Genomic DNA, 13,852 nt, shown 5'->3' on the forward strand with positions numbered 1-13,852 from the left:
TTAGTTTGCAGATTACCTTTATGACATGCCGTTATTCCTGACTCTTGCCTTGCGAGGTGTCTTCACCTGGGGTGGTCTCGTGTGGATTTTTTTCCTAAGAGTTGCTGTTTGCTCCTTTGGAACTATCATATGCTTGTCTTCCCTGTTTGACATGAAGCCTGGGCCTCTCTGTAGGACACTTGGAACAGCTGATGACATGGTGGTTGTTTCCCTTCTTTTAATTTGCATGATAAACATTTGTCAGCAAATGGCATCTAATGAGGTAAATATGGCAAGATCTGCAGCTCAGAGCATGCTGTCAGAGTCCTGAGTGACTCAGACTTGGATTCCTTGGTCAAACTTCTTCAAGCAATGACAGGCTTCTCTTCGATTTGGGGCAGTGTATGATGGATTTGTTATTCTGCTGCAGACAAAGGCTGAAGCAGGACTCAGCAATACTTGGCATGGCCAAATGATTCGACGTGCAAGCGCCTAGAAGGCTAGCTTTACACTGTACGCTTGCTAGACTCTTTCATGCTGCATTTTTCTGTAACTTATCTTCATACAAAGTGCCTGAATTGAAAACGCCTAAAGCTATGAACAGAGCTTAAAATTACAATGCCAATCAACTTGCAGTTGAAGAGTTTTGGAACTCTTGCACTTTAACATTTTACATCTTGGCTCGATTTGAATAGAATCTTGAGAACTTAGCAAACTGTACAATTTGCTAAGTCTTGTATGACACAAGGAACGTTAGATAGTATCACTACAAAATCTTGTATCAGTGCTTTGTGTTATCACAGCTGATTACACATCCACTGGAATGCAGATTTTGTACAGCATTGCAGTAAGTACAGTCCTGATTTAAATATGGATAATATTAAACTGGTAGTAACACTGGCTTGGAACAAAAATGCAACTAAAAAGTAGAAGTATTACAAGGGGAGAAAAGCATTAAAAATCATGCAAGAAATGTGAACAAATCTCTTGTGTAGCTTTCACATAAGCCTATGCAAGGTACATAGCTTCCTTGAACTCTGTGCATCTAAGCTTTAACAAAGTCAGCATGACTGTTTCCTTTCTAGACTTCATACAGTCCTTGTGATTTCCTCGTAAGTCTTGGTACCAGTTCAGCCAGAGAAATCAAGGCCAATTTTATGATGATGATAATATAAATAACAGGAAGTTTATGGGAAGTTTACCGAAGCTGGGGTGTGTGTGTATGTCTGTGTTGAGCTGCAAAGAGTTAAAAATGCTGGTACAGTGCCAGACAACCCTGTGCATCTGTCCCTGTATAACCTGTACATTTGCTATGTATTTGGAGTCAGTGGACTTCATTTTTGCAGATGAATTGTATATTGAAATAGATATATTAAAATTTATGAGTATTTATTGTTCACAATACACAGGTCTCCAACTGTTTTTTCCTTCTATGTATTTTCAGCTGACATATTTTATTGTGCCCTTGAATTGTAAGCTATGATATACCATTATGTTGCAGTTGTTTTCTTGCTTGTTGTACTCTTTTTGTTATGATGTTTCTTCATTTTATTCCCATCAACTTTCATTGTCTTTAATTATGTCCCTGAACTTGTAAAGCTGTTTCTTTTAACAATGGGTACTTTGGAAATGGCAACAATTGCTTTTCCATGAGCTACAAGGCAGGAAGTGCATTGTTTCTTTAAAAAAATTACCAGATGTTTTTGAGTGCTGACTACTGACATGAAAAAAACCCAGAAACTATTATTTTCCAAGTTCTCCAAGTGCAATTTTGTTATTGTGTAACTTCTGTTTGCATTTAACTGGGAATTACAGCCTATGGCAATACTAAAGAACGGAATTTCTATCAAGCTAAGTGTATAAAGATGGAGTCCATCTATACAAATACTGACTCCATGGAAAGGGACTGTATGTTGTTCCTCTTGCATAACACAGGCTCGCCAAGAGGGTGGCAGTTTGCAGTGTGAAGAAAAGAAGGGTTCTCATGAGTGACTTATATCAGAGTTGTAGCTGATCTGAATATGCTCTTCTGTTCTGCCACCCCTCGCTTCTAAATCCCCTCCTTCAGCTGGGTACCCTGGTTTTGCTTTTTAAACAAAATAGTATCTTTTATTAAGAAGTAACAGACAAATGGCAGAGAAAGAAAGAATTTCTGAATGTCACTGAAGGCACTCGCGGTGTTTGGGTCTTGCAAGATCAAAACAGTTTGTACTGTCGGGTGAAACGTTTTTGCTGTATACAACCAGAGTGTCCAAACTCTCTCCTTCCACAGCCCAGTTATGCCATGACCTGTCGTTGTGAGCCTGGCAGTACCTTGTAGGACTAACTATATAGAGCAATCTTCGAAATCACCTGGGAACAAATAAAAGCTGGATTTGGCCAGCAGGCAGCCAGGAAGGTTTCTGAGCCTTGACAAATGCAAGTCTAAGGAAGGAAACCCCTTTCTCTCTCCCTCTGCATTCCCCGTGCCTGCTGTCGCTGAGTTCAGCTCTGCAGCTGGCAGGCTGTGTAGATGCACATGCTCTGAGCTGGGTCTGGCTGAAGCAACTTGATGAGAACGGACAGGGAGAGCTGGGCTGTTTCAGGGGTGACTCCCCACAAGGCAGCTGGCAGGATGGAAGGAACGCACCTGCATTATGTACATATTTTCAGCAATTGTGTCTGCTCAACCTAGTCTTTCAATGTCAAAGCGGGCTGTTTCACATCTGCACAGTGATTAACGCACACTGAGGGCGAGTTGCTTGCAAAGACAAAATGGTACAAATTATTGATAGCAAAGCGACTGTGCTGCAAGAATGGAGACAGAAAAAAGACAGCAGGAAACAGAAGAAAACAGAGAGAAAAGCACTGCACATCTGCAAAAGTGATTTTCAAATACCAGCCACCAAAGAAGTGCTATAATCAGAGTAAAAAAAATCCCAAACAGAACTTTCCAATGGAAATCATGTTTGGGTCTTAGCTGTACAGACAGCGAACTTAAAAGCACCATGTGCAATGCCAAGTGTAGTTACCTGGGATTAAACATGGCAAAGGGCAGCGACTCAAGTCCATTGAGTTAGTTATGTTGCTCCTTGTGCTGTTGTTCCTGCTTGTGGCCAGTCTAAATACCGGCACTGGGGTACCCGCGGCTGGTTGTTGTGTCTTCGCTGACTGGAGCAAATGATTCTTCCTCATCCCTGGCTGTGGGGATTGTTGACAGAAAATACACAGTGCTTCACAGCAAAGTGAGTGCATTTTATTTCTCATTAATAATTAAAATGTACACTTCAAATGATAAAAGATTATTTTTAATACGGACAGTACAGTAAGAAGAAATTACCCTCATCACAAGTGTCAGGAAATTCGTTAACACTGCTGTTCCCAGATTACATGACTCTGGATTAGGAGCTGTTCATGATGGAGCGATACTCCCTCTGATGTTCCACAAGTTTCAAAAACACTCTGTATTTCTTGTCATAAAATCTGTGTAAGAAAGTTAATTTCAACAAAACCTGAGATTTTGCGATTTAAATCCCCTGTAATAAACACGTTTACTTCCTCCACTTACCATCCTTATTACAAGTTTTGCTAGGAGCAGCGTCGTGCGTGCCGCACTCAGTTTCCACCCAAACAAGTGATTTCAGGTTATGATTACACCTTTTGTTTACCCTGCGGCCAGCTTTGGTTTTCAGGCGGTTTTTCCCCGGCAGCCCCCGGCGGCGGGAGCGGGGGGCACCGGGCCGTGGCCGCCCCCCCCGCAGGGCGCCCCGCCGCCGCCAGGGGGCGCCCGCGCCCCGCCCGCCCCGGCCCCGCCGCGCCCCCCGCCGCGCCGGGATCGGGCCGCCGCCGGGGGCCGCGGAGCGCCGCCCCCGGGGGAAGCCAGCCCAGCTGCCCTCGGCCCCGCGGCGGTCCCAACCGCATCCGTCGCGCTGCTGGCGGCGCCCGCTCGCCCTCAGGGGGCGCCACGGGCGCGGGCAGAGCCCGGCGGGCTGCGGAGCCGCCTCCCGCCGGCGGCGAGCGCCTGCCCGCGGCCAGCCCACGGAGCCGGACGCCCGAACCACCCTTAAAAAACCCGGGCGATAAATACTGCTGCCTTCAAGGCACAGCATTACAGGGACGGACCGTAACTCCACCTTCAGTAAATTCTCACGGATGAGCACGCAAAGTCAGGATTACCTTTTATGCTCGTGGTTAGGCTGCACGACTCTCCCAATTTTCCCCATTTTCGCCATGGCCTCCTAGTAAAAGGCAAAAACAAACTGGAAAAGCCTGTTTTGATTTAAAATACTTTTTGACAAGAACAAGATGTTTCAAAACCAATCGGAACATTACTGATGTATTTTGTTTCGGCTGAACAGACCAGATGGCTTAAAATATGTTCAATCCCATTATATAGTAGTCATGAGAACAAAGTAGTGCAGACCCCTCAGTAAACCAAAATCTGTTCTTCTTTCTTACTGGGAGTCAGAGGCAGAACAGACTTATCTTTTATTATTTACACTAACCAAAGGAAATGTTAAACACTGCATCCCCAGAGGGGAGATTTCTCAAATAAAATGACACTGTACATGAGAACCCTTAATCATGTTCTTAAAGTATCAATTCCCTGCAGCAAGGGAGGACTCGAGTGCGCTCCAGAAGCTAAAGGTTACTTGCAAAGTTCTGTTACGGAGCCCAAAGCTGCCCTCACATTCCAAAATAAAGGTCTAAGAGACCGACTTTGATCCTACTCTGCTTTCGGCCAAAACAAAGTCAGATGAAGAGATCTTGCAGAATCCCCTGCAGAAGGAGTCTCTGGGACAGAGCCCCATGTGGAAGGTAGCGGACTGAATAATTTGGTTCCTTTTCTGATCTCTGCGAGATTCTGATTTTCTGTGGATTCTCCTGAGCAATCCCACTAGAATGAGACACTAATCACCGATGTTAGTAGAGGGTCAAGCTCTCAGGCAAGGGTGGAGGCAGCAGGAACAGACTATTTTCAGTGGAAGTTATTTCACAAGGAGCATTAAAGCAATAGCTTTCAGATGGAACAGTGTTAAACATAAAAGCTCAGGATTCAAGAATCAGCATCTGACTAACTTTCTGTCAGTCTTCATAGTTTCTAAGCAGGACCCTAAATCTGTTCAAATGTTAGTGCCTGAAGCATAGCACTGTCAGAGTACCAGAATGACCCCTGGAGAACAGTCAGCCTGCGCTGCTGCTGCTGGAAGCCATCTAGACAAATACTATGGCTAAGTTTTTAAAAAGGTTGGATTATTTTATTGGCTGTAATACCTGCTGTAGTAAAATCTTTGCTTCCCACTAATCCAGCATTTACATCTGGACCTAGAGGATCTAGAACTTTACAACGTAGATGCAGAATGTAAGCACGGTTTCACCGGCCCAGGACAGGCAGGGAGGCTCTGAGGATAAGCAAGATGACTGGCAGACCGTACATCTTCTGGTTTCCCATGTGCCCTGTGTTATAAGAAATATGATCACGACCTAAATGCCGGGATGTAAGTGGGCTGCCTGTTAAGCCAACAGGTACTCTTTCTCCCATACACAGCAGTGTTTGCTCAGCTAGGCACAAAATGCCTGGGATGCCACCCATGCGCCAGAGCAGCAGCTGGTCCCCAGCCCTGCCTGGCTGGCTGAACCTGCAGTAGTAACTGGCATGTTCTGCGTGTGTTTGCTCCATCCTTCAGCATCAACATGTCCTTTTATACCGCCAGACCAAATGCGCTACTAGAATGTGGAACGCCTACTTTCTACATTTATCAACTTCAGGCAGTTAATGCTGGATTAAATCGTGGCTCTACCAAAGTAAAAACCCCTGCCAGTGATGGTGCAGTCAGGATTTACACTGTTAGTGCTTCTGATAAAACTGCAGGGAGTATTTCTGTGCACTCATATGCCTAGACTCTTTCATACAGGCAGAAGTTGATTGGGCTTTGATTCCCCAAGAAACACCCTTGAAATAACACTTCCAGTGAGATAGTGTGTTCTTTTCTCTGGAACACATGAGCCTGCTGGCACAGAGACTCTGCACACCAGCCAGATTAAAATATTGTCATTGAAAGGTTGATGTCTTTCCCAGTGAGAGAAATGAGCATTTATTCCCTGTTTTTAAACAGGTGATACTTGCTCAAGCATTGTTCCTGTTTACAATAGTCTATCTTTTACAAATCCCTTACATGGCCAGCTGGATTTAGAGGCTACCCAAAAGAATAAATAAACACACAGAAAAAAACCCTGAAAGTAAAGACAATCCCCTCTGTTACAGTCAATACTGCTTTTCCAGATAGTTTCGTGTCTTACAGAAAACATAAGGCAAAGGCCAAGCCCCTCGAAGCACTCTCACAAATGGAAAGAGTCGCCTTGCTCCCTGCTTTAAATCTCTTTTGGAATTGCCTTGGAGATCCTGCACAAAAATAAACCCGAAGCATCTAAAGGGTCTAAATGTCTCAGACAAATCCACTTTTTTCTCAGGTGTAACAAAAATGAAAGGGAGGGCCAAACTTTGCCATCCACCCGTCTATGCACACGCAGGGTCTGCCTGCTGCTGCCCCATTCTGGGCAGCATGAAGAGAACAGGACACAGCGCTGTTCCCAGGACATGTTCTGCTTCTGCCATAAGTATCCCACACACTCATATTCTGCTTTACTCTGGGGCCTCTTACGACTTCCAGTGCTGAAAAATGCATTACTGCTTCTTTGGGAAATAAGCCAGCCTTTTGAGATAAACATATCTTCAGACAGGTTTTATTTTTACGCTGTTACTCATCTAACTACAGGTTTCCTCAGGCTGGTTCAAGCGAGAACAGACACCAGCGCTGACTCCGCCAGGCATGGAAGGTATGAGGGCAGCCTTGGTCAGCACGGCTGTCCCACTGGCCACTGCAGCCCCAGCCCTGGCCCTGGCTCCCTCCCACACATCCCCTCGCTCCCCACCTGTGCCACCACCACCCTGCTGGGGCCCTACACCACGCGGGGCACCTGCGACACTCCAGTTTTCAGATCAAGTGCTTTGCAGCAGTGGTCTTCAAAGGGTGAAACCAAGCCTCCACAGCGCAGGGCAGATGAAAGCTTCCCAATGCTCCCTGTGAGGTCTCCCCAAGCCTGAAACCCCTGGCACAGAGGACCTGTCTTCTGACAGGCAGCTGGGGAGGGAACCACTGCTCTGAGTTTATGGCTGGACTCTATGATCTTAAGGGTCTTTTCCAACCTAAATGATTCTATGATTCTTTGATGGGACTGGCAGCAGGACAGGTTAGAGGGATCCCTCAAGGAAAACTAGTCCTTCAAGCCCTGATCTAAACCACGGAACAGGGCCTGGCTGCTGCTTATCTTCTGCTGGTTCACCCATCTATCCATGTTTAGCTAAGAAGGAAGATGCCATGTCTTTCCAGTTTATCAGGCAAAATACTTTTGTATTTTTAAATCTACTGAAAGTACATAGGTCTTTGAGAATCCACAGCATTAAGGTTTCACAGCGCCTACCACAGTAATGTGGAATAACACATTAAAAAAAATACACAGCCAGCAATTTTCAACAACTTGCTCATTCTAGGTTGCTCAAAATATCCTAAATGAATTCCCTCTCCTAATTTGCATTTCAGTTATGTGGTTTTTTGTTTTTTAAAGTCAGTTTGCTCATTGTTAGTTCGAACAAAAACTTTACTCCCAGAGGAGAGTCTTTTCAACAATTTTCTGGGGACAAAGAGGAACAGAACATTGAAAATATGAATTTCTAATGAAATCAGAAACAAAGGAACATTAGAATCGCATTACTGAATCAGATCAACCTTGTGCACTGTTCTGTCCCCAAAAGCCTTAAATATAGCAAAGTGATAATACTGCTGTTCAGAAATAGTTTGTTTGAGGGTTGACATCCAAGTCCATAATTCCAGTCACCAAGAATTTCACAGTCTTAATTTGAATGATGCTCTATCTTCTTTGTTTGCCAGTCTAGACAGTACAATGAATACAGTGATTTAAACACAATGAATTCTCTCTTAAAACAAAATATTTTGTAAAATTGCTTTTTAATAATTTCTTTTCTCTCTTTCCATAAAGGCTATGCTATAAATAAACCCTGAAAGTTCGCATTTGATCATCATTTCTAAAGGCTGGGCAAGAGGCAAGTGAAGGGTTTACACAGAAAAAAAAGAGAGGCACTGTGGAGCAGAAATAAAGGGATGCATTCATGATTTCTAACCTTTTGTTAGAGTGTCAAAGCTGAGACAGATACAAGCCAGTAAACACTCTGCTTACCACAGAGAGAGTTAGTCAAACGGGGTTACCCTGCCCAGGACAGAAGGAACACAGGCCCAGGGAACAAAATTCTCCAAGGCCCACCAAGATTTCAGAACAGGGTGCCATTTTGCTGCTGGAAGGGCAACCCAGCTGGGAAGGTCAGGAGTCATTCAAATTCATTTGCTACTGGTGGCTGAATTCTGTTCTTCAGCATGATCTGGGGCAGGGGATAAGTTTAAGACATGAGGGTAGCCTCAAAAGGCAGTAGATCTCCCAAGGAAACCCTTTCTGGAACACAGGGAAAACCCTATTTTGATGCAGAATGTAAACGCTGGAAATTTCAACCGTGTCCCTTTAATAATGAAAAGCAAAAGGTCTTTAACACTGTGTGGCAGCTGCAGGGCAGCAAGCTACTCTCATATGCCAGGAGGCACCAGGAAAAGCATATCAGCCTGGCATCAGGAGTGCACAGGAGGCGCTTACAGGGGCTATCTTTAGCTTGGGAGCCAAGGAAGATTAGCCCACTTGTGAATAGTCCCTAAGTCTGATTTTCAGTAGTGACTCAAGGACTTGCGTGGTTGTATATTACTGAAAATTAATGGGATGTAGGATCTTAAAAGCATACACCAAATGAGATATAGGGATGCCAGCCTTAGGTAAGAAAGTCAAGTAACTAAATCCCATTGAAATTAATGAGCTGGGAACATCAGGCCCCTTAAGAATTTGGGCTTCTACTTTAAAAATTGTATCCAAAGTAAAATGGGTGAGGCATTTGGGCACAAATGCAAGTTCCCAGCTGTGTTCTCCCCGCTTACTCATTCTGATAATCCCAATAAATCTTTGGACTTTGACTTAGCGTAGTTGTTAACAGTGAAAACAACCACATATCATCTGAAGTTTTACTGTACAAATTCAGTGCCTGAAAACATTTGGCCTGCACATACAAAAGCATACAGCAAAGCTCAACAAATTGTGTGGGTATACCATACTCCTGTTACAGCAACACTGTGTCAGCTACTTGGAGGGAGGATCCTTAGGTAATATGAAAGCCAAGAGGTGTACTCAAATGCAAATTAAGCAAGTTTTCTCTGTGAACGCTGCTGGTTTATGGCTTGTCCAGTGACATCCATGATTCTGTTGCATCAAGAGTGACTGGCCCACAAATGATGGGAAGAATGAAAAACAACTCTGCTGTAAAACAGTTTTGGATCATAAATATCTAATATATATATCTAATTCAGGAATCTCAAAACAAGCTGGAATGAGATGCATGGCTTACTCTTCTTCCCAAACTAAAGTTGTTAATTCACCTCATCTTAGTACTTATGCAAAATTAGGAAATTATATTCATTTTTACTATCGCAATACAAGCCAAGTGATCAAATGCTGCCATTCTTACAGCCAAACGCAGTGAGAAATCTGTACCAGCAAACGTTCTTCACATATTCCTGAGAATGACACGAGTGTATGCATGGAAAGTCCGTCTCCACTTTTGAACCACACAGAGCTTGGAAACATAAATTTCACCCTCATTACCCTGAAAACATTACCCAGACTCCCACTCAGGTTTGTCCTGACTCTGGTGGGTTTGTACAGCTCTGCTGCCACAGATCCAGCATCAGAGACAAATAATTTAAAAGTTGCCCCTTTCACAATAGACTGAAATGTAGGAACATTCTTTCCCACCAGATATTTCTGATTTGCAGAGTTCAGCAGGTGTAAGTGCCTTCAAATTAACAGACTGACTTTGTTTACACTTCTAAGTCCTCATAACAAATATACTAATTAATGTTATATGTAATAATTTTTACTGTTCAACAGTGAAGAACCTCTCTCTCTCATCGCTGTTCCACACACATAAGCTGAGACTAACGGATGCTAAGTAACATCATTTTAAGAAGTCTAGCCACAGATAAGTTTGGATTTGAGGGGAATAAATAGATTTCTTGAAATGCTGATGTTCAAGAAATACTTTTAAACTTTTCTAAGAATTGTAAGCAAGGCTGCTATTTTCTTACAGGCTTTTATTTAGGGATTGCTTACCCAATGGCCTGGAGATGCAAAATTCATCTTATCTGTGCTTACAGGAGTTACATGAACACATTTATGTAACAGAGCCCTAGCAGAACATTACTTTTTAGTGGTATATGACTGCATGAAGAAAGCATGTGATGGACTGTATACAATATTTTTCTAGTGGGTTTTTTCCCCCCCTTAAATTTGTTTGAGTTATAAGGGCAGATCTTGGCAGCATGCACAAAGCCCAAAATCTGTAACTCAATTCTCTGTGGTATTCTGAACAGAGCGAGCCAAGTTTTAAAACATATTATGGATAAATATTAGAGCTGAGCAAAAATTTCACACCTAAGACCAAAGTGTGAAAATTTGGCTTTCATACATTTAGTGAAAAGGTGGAGAATTTCACACAAGCTTGTATTTTCCTTTTGCTGTGTTCCAACATAGATTTCTGTGTTCATATCAAACCTCAGAGAGAGAGAGTGATTCTGTCTGTCTGTCTGTGTAAGTGAGTCTACAGAGAAGAAGGGAAAAGAAGAAGGAAGGATGGAGGTCCAGCAAGCAGGACACCAGCCTGGGACTTGAGTTCAAGTCTGTCTTACAGGAAGAGTCACTGGCCTTTTGAATCTCACTAGCCATACATTTGATAACAGCACTGGCCCATCTTAGAGGAATATTTTACGCATTTTTTTATTAAAGAGTGTTACTGTGGTGGAGGGAAATCAGACAGGTAGCTTAGTAGAAGCCCAACATTACGCTATCCCTAAACCATCCAACTTCAGTTGACAGAGGCCAACTGGATGGATCCTCAGTACTGAGACAAGGTAATTTTCTGGTTCAAGCACTGAATCAGGATCCAGAAAGTTTGCCACAGATTCCCCAAGTTTTTCGGGACATGTAATTTACTTTTCTAAGATTCAGTTACCTCTTTCTGAAATAGGCTTCACCCATTGCTTTCCCTCAGGTTTGGTCTGGCTTGTACACACAGTTTATAAACTCTAGGTCTGTCCCTAATTTTGCATTGTAGGTGGTACAGAGATCTCTCAGTTCTATGGCCGTCCTCCATGCCTCATTAAAGTATGTATCACTCGACCTGTCCTGTACAGTAGGAGCATGGTTTTCACTCCTTAGTATCAGAGACAAGAACAGATGGAAAAGAGATCATGTAACAGTAGAGACAAGTGCAGATAAGGCCACAGTACCACTTTTACCTCCAGAGCACCTACTTATACTCTGCTTCAGCAACTACACTGGGTGTCAGACAGACTGTAGCCACTGTAGCTCAGTGCCACACAGAGCTCATGCTTCACCCAGGCTGGCTAGCTGACAAAGCCATAAGACGAGCAGCAGTGGCAATGTAGCTGCTGTAAAGGGTGGCTTGTGCTAGCAATGATATTAACCACTTATTCCGCAAACCAAATTTAGAATGGGATGAGGGTCAGCTATGATTGCCACATCATCTATCAGTTGGAAACTATGTTTGCATCTAAGCTCCAGGCACACTGCTACTAAATATAGGTTGGTTTGTTGTTGATTTGACTCTGCACTCCCCCAAGTTGCCTTTGACTATCAAATTATTAAGCAGTTTGCTTTGTGAGGGCTCCATTGCTGGCATCTCTTAGTGCCCAAAGCTGCTTGGATGCAAACTTGACAGCTTAGCAGGGGTTTCAGCTTACCTGGGCAATGGAAAGAGCCCAAGTGTTTAGCTTCTGTTTCAGTTTCATAGATTGCTGGCACTGGGTGCCATGAATCAACAGTCTGTGGGAAACATCTAAGCAGTCTGCACCAGAGCTGGGGCATGGTTTAGCCACATTTACCCTGACATGAGCTCGTATAGATTATTCACGAAGTGTGTGTCCACTTTACAATGTCTGTGTATGAAGGTCCAAGATAGCTTTAATACAGCTAGCATGGATACTGATAAGATGCAATCACTGCAGCACGGAGGCCTGCCCAGCCTGCTCACCAGGCTGGTTTCCACAACCTGGCACCCACTCTGCTTCCTCACCAGTCTCACACTGTGGGTGGCAATGCCACACAGCTTCCTTACCAAAGGGGAGGCTCCCTGACTACACCACCAGCTGGGACAGACAGTATATTTCCCTCACCCTCTTCTGAGGTGGAATAAATTTGTTAACCACACACAGCATTGCTCTTACAATAGACTAAGAAGGTTTGTCCATATAAACCACATGAAAATACATTGATTTAACCATCTTTTTAGGCTTGGAAATGTTATGCTGACAGGCAGCTCTGTTCAACAGAATGCAAGCTCACCTGGGGGTCAAGAGAGCAGATTCCTACATCAGATCCCAGTGCAGGGTACTACACTGTAGCTATAAGCTAAATCAGCCCTCTCTGTACTCATCACTGCTGGTGATGAGTAAACTAAGCCTGGGAACACTGCTCTTCTGCACCTCCTGGAACAAGTTATTTTGCTTCCCCAGCTCCCTTCTCACCCTCTGCTTGCAGTATCTGTCCTAATGCTTTTACCCTCAATTTTAGGTGGTAAAAACTTCGGGCCAGACAGGGCAGGTGTGTGTTTCCACACTAACTTGTACAACAAGAGAAATGAGCTGGACAGAAAGCAGAAGTCATTTGGAAAGGGGGGTGTAAAAGAGAGAAGTTGCATCCGCACAGGATATCCGGACACTCGGCTGTGTACTTGACACAATATTTAGTTGAATTGCACCACTTCCTTCAAGGTGAAAAATTCAGATTTATTCAGCTGATCTCTTTTTACATTCATGCTGAACATACTAAATGCTTTCCTTGCGTTTAGTCATTGAGTTCAAACTTTTATTTGCCATCTGGCAATGGATTGGGGTTTACTGGGGGGAGGGGATAGGAAAGGGAGCTTTTTTTTCTTTTTGCATCTGTATTTGCTTTATGAGCTATAGCTAAGGCATCATTTACACATGGGGAACTGGATTGGGTTCTCTCAATTCTTTCCATATGTTCACTTATGCTGTCAAAACATTTTTTCAACCTAACTAATCTGCACACACCTCTCTGTTCATTTCCACACTCGATGGGTTTTAGCGTTTTGGGGTATCTAGCTGGGATTTTGTCATAAAAACAACTTCTGCCTACACTTTTCTTTAGGGTTACTCCATCAAGAAAATGAAACTACTAGTGAGATTTCACTCTTCTCCATCTAATCATTCTTTCCATCTTTCCCACACTGGCCAAGGAGACTTTCCTTTTCTCCTCATCTTTCAAATATATGCTTTGCCATGCTCCAGTGTCTACCTGAGGTTAATGAGGGAAATCCCTGCTGTGAGTTTTGATTTGGGATTATTTTTTATCTAGTTAATTTGATGTGTGGTTTACTATAAAAAAAAGTATACCTCAGAACTATGCTTATATTTTACCCAATCTGGACTGCATTTGGGAAATTATCCTGGACAGCAGCTCATAAAAAACACAAGACCTTTTTTTAAAAAAAAAAAAGTATTTCACTACTGTACAGCAGTAGAAGGTTGAGATGTTAAAACAGAGAGCAAAACTGCATTAAAATAGTAAGAGAGTTTTTCTGGACACCTTACAGGCATCCTATCTCCAAGAAAAAAATTAAAATATCACTTAAGAGAAAACTCGTATTTTATAGCTATCCAACATGCAGTGGACAGAGAATAAA

The 13,852-nt window shown here is 43.3% G+C and overlaps 2 protein-coding genes across 12 annotated transcripts in view; one reads left to right on the forward strand and one right to left on the reverse strand.

Annotated features, from left to right (window-relative positions):
- The window catches only part of LOC104048501 (E3 ubiquitin-protein ligase RNF170), a 29,735-nt gene that overhangs the window by 12,133 nt on the left and 3,750 nt on the right, over nucleotides 1-13,852 (forward strand). For 2 of the 4 annotated variants that reach the window (XM_064454965.1, XM_009508984.2), the window contains one exon: nucleotides 5-3,521. The exons of the other annotated variants lie outside the window; for them this stretch is intronic. In XM_064454965.1, the coding sequence (XP_064311035.1) occupies nucleotides 5-310 (306 nt within the window). In that variant the 3' untranslated portion in view covers nucleotides 311-3,521. Of the gene's footprint in view, nucleotides 1-4; nucleotides 3,522-13,852 lie in introns of those variants that run through there. 4 annotated transcript variants of the gene reach the window in all.
- The window catches only part of FGGY (FGGY carbohydrate kinase domain containing), a 328,075-nt gene continuing 317,415 nt past the window's right edge, over nucleotides 3,193-13,852 (reverse strand). For all 8 annotated transcript variants that reach the window (XM_064454957.1, XM_064454960.1, XM_064454956.1 and 5 more), the window contains 2 exons: nucleotides 4,135-4,196; nucleotides 3,193-3,441 (listed from right to left, as the gene is read on the reverse strand). In XM_064454957.1, coding sequence (XP_064311027.1) covers nucleotides 3,360-3,441; nucleotides 4,135-4,196 — 144 coding nt within the window. In that variant the 3' untranslated portion in view covers nucleotides 3,193-3,359. The remainder of the gene's footprint in view (nucleotides 3,442-4,134; nucleotides 4,197-13,852) is intronic.

The sequence above is a fragment of the Phalacrocorax carbo genome, chromosome 6 (genome assembly GCF_963921805.1).
Source record: "Phalacrocorax carbo chromosome 6, bPhaCar2.1, whole genome shotgun sequence".
Taxonomy (NCBI): Eukaryota; Metazoa; Chordata; class Aves; order Suliformes; family Phalacrocoracidae; genus Phalacrocorax; species Phalacrocorax carbo.